Genomic DNA, 8,301 nt, shown 5'->3' with positions numbered 1-8,301 from the left:
ACTCACGGCCGGAGGGCCTTCTCAGCCAGCCTCGTGTGAACTCACGGCCGGAGGGCCTTCTCAGCCTGCCTCGTGTGCACTCACGGCCGGAGGGCCTTCTCAGCCTGCCTCGTGTGCACCCACGGCTGGAGGGCCTACTCAGCCCGTCTCGTGCGCACTCATGGCCGGAGGGACCTTCGCAGCCTGCCTCGCATCTGCGGCTGCACGATGGGTAGATGTCACCTACTTCGTCCATTTTTAATTCTTTCTGACCACATCAGTTTCTCCAACAATGTTAGTAAGGCTGTGCACTTTTCAATGTATAGCTGCCTGTCTTGGAGCCTTGAGAGAATGACATCGCTCCTATCATAAAAGAGTTCGACTTTGGATCTCTCGGCTGGCATCTTTCATTTCTCGGTAGCACCAGAGGATTTAAGATCCTTGAAACCTCACGGAAACTACATCAAAGCATGTCAGATAGGTGGCGGGTCGTAGCCGGACCTTCAGTGCAGTGCTAGGACTGCCACGGCTTCATGCCGTGGAAGCGACAGTCTTATGTCTTCAGCGTCAAGTCCTGATGTACTCCTCCTTGGTATGCACGATTCCGCTCATTAGAGATAGCGCGTTTCGAGTAGCCGAAATAAGCTACATTTTCAGAGAGCACGACACGAATACTAAAGAAACCGATGAAATAGCGATATTCCCATGTCCCATTCCCATTCCCACGTCCATCCCTTGTCCCACTCCCATTCCCACGTATATCAAATAGAGATTCGTCCGTCGATATATACTTCAAACACCATGCGTACGGTTACCAACAGCGCTACACGTAACTAACACCCATTACGCAGCTTCCTTCCACCATAGATTGTACCATGGCTATTCTTCTATCCATAATTTTGTTCTCGAATGTCTTGGAGTTTCAGATGCAGTCAAGAGTGTAGTGATAAGCATTGGCACGGGCTGCATCATGTTCACAATTCATGGTTGCACTAAAGAAGTACCCGATGGAAAGCACTGCCAATGAAGAAATACGAGGTTTGATCCGACTGTCTTATGCTTGTTATAAAAAGAATGTCTTAGAAATACAGCTGCGTTTCTCAGGCAGACCCCACACGTTTCATTGAAACGTTCACCAAGCCAGCACGCGAGCTGATCACTGTTGCTAGATTACAGCTATATCCTCGGCAGTCTTTCGTTGATCTTACAAAATCTTCCCGCGCACCGAAATATGATGGTAATCGGAATTTACCACCCACTCTTTACCGCAAACAAAACGCACCAAGAGGGTAAATTAAAGCCTGAACCAGGTTCACCACGACCATGAGGCGTTTCCAATCGAGCCGAGCACCCTAGCACGTACATCGCCATGTAAGCTGACACGCGAGCCTGTGCGCACGTGAGTCCTATGACGAACTGCTGTCGCTCAGCTCGCCGGAAGGATGACAGTCCACCGTGTCACTCGCAGATGAACGGCTTGCGGTGGTGACAGGCAATATCGTGCCACGTGATGCCGTCATTGTAGACGTTGTTGAGCACGGCCATGCAGTACTCGTGGCCCTCGCTGTCGTCGGGCTGGGGACGTCCCAGGCTGCCGGTGCCGGACCAGTTGAAGGGCTTCACCCGGTGGCCGTTCGCCGTCCAGTAGAAGTAGCCCCGCGGGCTGAGGCGGCCCGATGTCCAGATGTAGTCCACGTCTGACCACAGAGGTCAAGTTCATCAGTTTCAGGTTCGAATCCCGCGGTGCCAGGGTGAGAGACAGGCGACGCCATATAACATCAGCGGCTGAGTGCGTTGTAAAGTCCCAATGGCTAGCTCACCAGCTTGACGCGGCGATCTATTGCAAAGCGTAGCGTAGTTCCCGCGTGGAGAACTATCGCGCAGATAGTTGGTCACGACAAACAGCTTGGAAACATCGGCGGTTGGGGTGAGTCTAGCCTGTGACATGCCGTCTCAGCAGTTTTGATAAACACGCTTCGGAAAACACGACCGATGCGTTGTCACATATCACGATGTGCGACAGGCAAGTGAGCTCGCATTCTAGAAACTGCACCTAGTGATCTTCGTTCTACTACAGCTAGCCGACAGCTGGCTGATGGCCTGAAAGGGGTTTGGCCGTGTTGCAGCACTGTGTGGCACGGTACCCTGTTTCACCAGCATTTTCATCGACCTGACTAACTTGGGTCCAATTGGCGTGAAGTCGCCCTCTTCTCAGTAAGCTAAGCCTAGCCGAAAATTAGATCCCGTATCCAGCTTGAAAGAGCTTCAATAAAATTGTTAAACAACAGCTTTTTCTGAATTCAGGAGCCCGGTAGTGACATCCGGCCCGGTCTCCATGCGCCGAGACGACGGTCAGGTCGCGACCCGTCCTCGACCTTGCAGGTGCACCCGACTCGGCCCTTCCCGCTGCCGTACCGTCTTTGTAGATGAGTCTGTTGATGGCTCGGCTCTCTCGGTAGGAGCCGATGGAGACCAGGTCCAGACCGAGATGGTGACAGTGGTAGTTAGCCTCATCCCAGGTGAACTTGGCGTCCCGCCCGAGCTCACGCCACGAGAAATAGGGCCGGCGCCGACCGTACCGACTCCGTCCTTTGATGTCCTCCGCGCGACCCAGCGCCAGCAGCGCCAGGCAGAACAGCGCTAGCAGGGGCAGTCCGTGAGGACGCATCTGCGAACGGTAGTGGACAGACAATCCAGCTTATCTGTGGGACTAAGCCGCTTCCCAGCGTACCAGGTGGGAACCTACCGTCGGTCAAGAAAGCCGACCGGCGGTTCGGTCAGAGCATGGTGCCGATCTGCTTCGTGGGTTTGAGCTAAAAATGCGGCTCTGTTGAAGCTCTTCACAGGAAATTCACAAGATACTAATTAAGAGAGACTAAGCCGTGTGGGATATTGTAAGGTGAAATCTCGTAGCGAGCGCAGCAAATGTGCCAAAGGCCTGTTATTCACCGTGCAGTGGCACCTCGGGAGATGGTGAAGTTGTTGTCTTCCCAGAGAAACCAGCCTCACTACGACATAATATTACGTCCTGACGAGTACGCCGTAACGTCCCTGCTGTGCCGGGGAAGTAGCTTTCCAACCAATCGAAACCTAGAAGCATTGCAAGTGAAAAGAGAACAGAGGAAGGGCACCACATTAATAAGGGGCAAATACCGTGCTGTAATCTACGAGCTCGCGGGCGTCCTCCCGAACAAAGGTATGATTAAAACAAGCGCAAATTCAGCCCTGCCAAGCGCTTCCGTGCCTGTTCAGCCAGTCGCACTACATCGTTTGGCAAGTCTTAACACGTTGCTTTTTTGAAGACGGACATAGTTTCTCCGACAGTTTGAGAGCGAAATTTGGCCGTTTCTGTGTCACAATGGCGAGAGCGCCGGTATGGACCGGTGGCGTGAGCAGCAGACTCGGGCGATCGGCGACCAGCTCGGTTCGAATTTCACATAAGCCGCCACGCTTGTCTGACAACAGAGAAAACTCCGCCACCGGGCGTCAGGCATGACCGGGATCAATGCACTCACGACATGCCATGCTTGGTGAAGGTCTGATTCAAAGCCACTTAGGTAATCAGCCCATGCGATTTGATTTCACGAAATAGTAAACATACGGATATACCTTACTTTTTGTTTCAAAGCTTTCCGATTGATGTAAAATAACACAGGACATCGATTGAACACGGACAGAACGGTCTCGTCTTGGCTGGAGATGCTCTCGGTCATCATTGTCACCTGACCAACGGGATGAAATTGCAGTGGTCTTGAACACGTTTTTCGAAATGACAGTCAGGAAGTCTTACAAGTTTAAGAATCTCAATGACATCACTTTCATATAATTACAAGGATTCTTATGCCTCAATGGATTTTGTGTGCTGGAAAAAAGTGTCGCTCTGAGGAATGACGTACGGAATAAGCCCGCGTTGCAGTTGCAGCAGACAATGCTGACGCTCTCAGAACCCCATATCGTTACCTTTCAGAAGCTCGTGCGTAGAGGATGAGACCCTTTTCTGACTTGACTGGCCGACCACACACCGGGATCGTGAATCCTGGTTGGGGCCCGGCGCACGGCTGTTTTATAGCGCTGGCCGAGCGGTTCTCACAACGACGTCAACCCGGCTGACCTCGGCAGGAAGCAATAACCGGTCAGCTCCTGCCTCCAGCATGCTGCAAATGTCATTTCAAAACGCTGTACCTCAAATGTGGCACAACCCGTACACCGCAATGTTGAAAGAATTGCTCTTCTTGTAGTTGGCATCCGTGTGGACCTGCGGTCAATCGCTGTAAATGTATTAACTTCTAGAAAGCGGAAAATAACAATCCGGGGCACTTAAGTTGAGACTATTAGCAAACTTCATGTAGGAATCACTTGATATACAATCTCACCCGTAATTGTATATCTAGCACACCTATTGCTTAAAGACCTGTTTTCCCAGTAGGTAAAAAAAAAAACAGGAGACCATTTCTCTGCCTTACTCACTGCGAGTTTGGAAGCGTTTGTAATACGGTGCATTCCACTGCAAATCGGCAAGTGTCTCACACTCGCATGCCTCGGATTTTGATGAAATGGGGTCACAGGTGATTGTCATCAGCGCTGAAGTCACTTGTAACGTTTATAAATATTTCAGCTGTACAGTTTCAGAGTGAAAGCTTTCGGCAATTTCTAGTTGTGGTGATACAGGGCTATCTTAGGTGTCTATTCACTTGCCTAAAAGATGACCTGCAAACCTATACGTTAAAGCTATCAGAAGACTGCTCAGAATATTTGTATACCATTTTCGAAGGCGTTAGTGTACAAAAAAAATGATAAGGTCATTACGAAATTTTACAAGGCACGAAGATAAATTGTTGGGGTGACACCGATCTTTTTCTCATTTGCATGTGAAAGAGCGTAATTTAGCACCCAGATTCCAAAACTAAAAAGGTGGTTTTCCACTTGGCTCTCCTGGGTGATTGGAGCAACGCATGGTCCATGCACCAACGAATCATGCGTAACAGACGAAGACTGGGCGTGCGGCGCGCCGCCGAGTACGTCCCCTCCCCCGAATTGCGATGCCCCCCATGTAGACTGTTGGGGCTCGGGTGATTGGAGCATGAGGAGGGATGGGGAGGTGAGTGCCTACTGCTAGGCTGGTGTCGTCTCTTGTTAATGTGGGCGACTCAGAAATCCGACAAAGGGCCAGTGATGGACCTTGGGTCAGCGCCAGTTGTGTGGCTGGAGCGCGTGGGTGTATTCGCACTGTGTCTAGCGACAATGAAGAGCTTAAACGATCACAATTGTGCCAGATTATTTGGCAAGCAGAACAAAACGAGAGGACGGCCAGCCAGGCCAGAAGACGGCATAAAATGGACTGATCAGCTGGAACTGGTCGCTGAACGTATCCAGGACCGGTGGGTAACTTTTTTAACATTTCTGAGTCGTAACTGTCACACCAAACTTACTTAAGGTTCTGGAAGCTTTCCTAGGGACGATAGCGCAAAACTTCAGGCGGAACCGGAATGCTAGTTGTCTAGCTCCCTATCCCAGGGATGAAGTTGAATGAACACCGACTACCAGTGCTCGGAAATGGCTGGAGAAAACGTTCCAGTCGTTTTAAAGGATCTTTTACCAACGCTAATGCACCGAAGTAACCACTGGAATTCTTAGATCATGAGTAGTTTATCACTTGGCCATTCAACGGAATTTTTCGACAACTTCAGTCAAATCCTCAATAGCATTCTTCCTTTGCAATAACTGTGAGAAGTGAGACAGTGCCATGTGGTTACGCGCAAAGGAAATCGATACTTACGCGGAGTTCTTGACGTAAATATTGTGTAAAACATAAGGACACAGACTTAGTTTCATGCATATATCTTCCCCTCCAGAACACCTTTTTCGCACATGCTTTGCCACGCACATGCTTCTCTCCGCTTCAGAAAGCTTAGCCGTATCACAGAGGCGGACCGTTGGAGCGAAGAAGTTGGAGAAGGCAACCAGCTCACAAAAACGTAAACTGAAACAATCTTTCGGCGTGGATATTCCGGCCCCTGATGCCAACCTCGCAAAAAGTTAAGGGCTGAAAAAGACACATTTGACAATTTAGAGAGGTGTATTGCTCGCGCGCAGTTAGGTATCGTCAATACAAAGCGATGAGTGTAAAGCCAACAGACGTGGTAAATAAAGTTGAGTACTTGGCGTAGATTATCTCAGTTTCTCATGGCGTTTAAAAGTTTAAACTGGCTGAAATTAGATGGCTGTGAAACATGACGCAAAAGAGAGATTTGTGGTGTATTTTTTGACCTCATCACTGGGTTTAAAGCATTATTTTATAGGGTGTTTCAGATATGAGCGCATGATGAATGAGCATTTTAAAAGATTTCTCTTAGCGCCGCCCACGAATCCTTAGGCCATCCCCATTTACGATAACAGACAGAACCGCCGACTATTTTCGGAACGGTGCAGTACATGGTACGTCGTAGACGTAAACTGAGAGAAGAGCACGGAAGTTTCCCAGACATGTTTCCATACTTGAGGGAAATAAAAATGGGTAAGGAGAAAAATCCAAAGATTGCCTCGTTTTACGTTGAATCAGTTAGTTGTATAAGTCCCGGAAAGAACGATTAAATCTGTGAGAAATGGAAACGATGATAAGGTGAAAAGAAAAAACGAATATTGCTAGGCAATCTGCACGTGATTTACCAACTGTACAAGGGCACCGAGGGCTACCCACGAGTCTGATTTTCCAAGTTCGTTAGCCTGCGCCCGAAACACTGCGTCGTAATGGGCGGCAGCGGCACTCACGCGGTTTGCGCGTGCTCATTTAACCATCTGAACGCGAAGCTGATGGTGATACGTCTTGGCCTGCGAGATGTTACTCAAGTCAAGATGTGTGTGATGTTCTTGGGGAATGCAGTGTGACGCGATAGTGAGAGAACTGTCCGGGTTTGCATGGTGTGCGATCGTTTTTGACTGACGCAATCAATGTGCAAGCAGAGGACATTTCGGATTCGGTCAATAAAATCAGATATAGCCAGTGGGTGAGTCCCTACTGCCGTACTTTAATTGGATTTGTTCTGCCAGTAGATGGGCTTGAGCGAAATTGTCCGGAGCCATAGTTCCGCTGACTAGACATCAATTTACGTTCCAGCATCAGGATAAATTTAGGGACGACCAAAAAACGACTGCCCGCGAACGAAGCTATAATCACTTTATTCCTTTCAGATAACTACACTGTCATTGATAGCTCGTACTGACGTGCATATCAGCATCTGAAACAGCAATGATTTGCACGCATCTTGCTGTGGCGGCACAAAAAGAGCCTCGGTTGCGAATAACAGCGCAGCATCTTGTTGTACAGGTTACTGAGATGCGAGAAGCTGGCATTTTCTTGCATTGGTTCAGCCAAGGGGCCCTGGAGTGGGGCCCCTATCAGGCTGAATGCTTTCATCACAGACAACTTCCAACAGAAAGTAAAAAAAAATCGGCGTCATGCGTGCTCACCAAGAGCAGCAGGACGGCCACCCGTGTCAGCGAAAACAAAAGCACACTAGTTCACCATGAAAACCTCAAGAAATGATTTGTTTGAAAAGGGCTGCACGGTGTACATCGCCGTGTAGCTTCTGGTGGGCCGTTAGCGATATCAGTGGTCATATAAGAGCCCAGAGACCAAATGACCATTTGGGACTCAAATATGAAAATCCTGTGTGAAAGCCGAGCACGCTCCAAAAATAACTGATTGCATTTTGCGATACGCACTAATCAGTGTAACTCTGTTACAAACGAGAGTTGCATGGTTTGATGTTGCATCCTAAATGATTGATTATGATCCTTTATTGCAGCTGGAGCACGTTAGGGTGGAGCTGTGACTAATGCATTTCTGTTCAAGTCTTGAAAACTAAGTCCATGACTCCTACAGCTATTTTGTTCTGGCGAGAATCAAAAGCCTCCCTTTCACAAGTCGAATGCCCATAAATTCTTGGCCTCAGCTTCCAGAGCTGAAAACCGCCAGGTAAGTACTTCGGTAGCAAATTGCAATGCCCAATCCTCAAGAAGTCCGGACCACTGGGCACACAACTTTCTACAATGTCTCGTGACTGTCGGTTGTTGCGTACCTGCATGTGCAGAAATAATGCGTTACGAAACCAACATTACCCAATGGTAGTTTGAGGCACCGGTCAGAGCTTATCATATCTCTGCCTGTTCAAGCTCTGTGCATTGGCCTAGTTTGATTTCGACATTAGCAACCGTAGCAGAGATTATGACTGAATTCGCACAGTTATTGCCACTTTGCTGAAGTGCTACGACCCCGGATCGTGTGGCGCTCGTCCTCTGTTAATGCATGTTCTGTCCACTCTG

At 49.0% G+C, this 8,301-nt stretch overlaps 1 protein-coding gene across 1 annotated transcript; it reads right to left on the bottom strand.

Annotated features, from left to right (window-relative positions):
* Positions 1-700: 700 nt before the first annotated feature.
* On the bottom strand, positions 701-4,009 carry LOC119110679 (C-type lectin galactose-binding isoform). The gene is made up of 3 exons (XM_037234581.1): positions 3,940-4,009; positions 2,395-2,647; positions 701-1,676 (listed from the first exon to the last, which is right to left on the bottom strand). Exons 2-3 carry the CDS (start codon positions 2,645-2,647, stop codon positions 1,438-1,440), a joined length of 492 nt encoding a protein of 163 aa, XP_037090476.1. The 5' UTR covers positions 3,940-4,009; the 3' UTR covers positions 701-1,437.
* Positions 4,010-8,301: the final 4,292 nt, after the last annotated feature.

Source organism: Pollicipes pollicipes, unplaced genomic scaffold (genome assembly GCF_011947565.3).
Source record: "Pollicipes pollicipes isolate AB1234 unplaced genomic scaffold, Ppol_2.1 Scaffold_2555;HRSCAF=2994_pilon_pilon_pilon, whole genome shotgun sequence".
Taxonomy (NCBI): Eukaryota; Metazoa; Arthropoda; class Thecostraca; order Pollicipedomorpha; family Pollicipedidae; genus Pollicipes; species Pollicipes pollicipes.
Note: the sequence above shows the minus strand (reverse complement) of the source record. Positions and strands in the feature narration are given on the sequence as shown.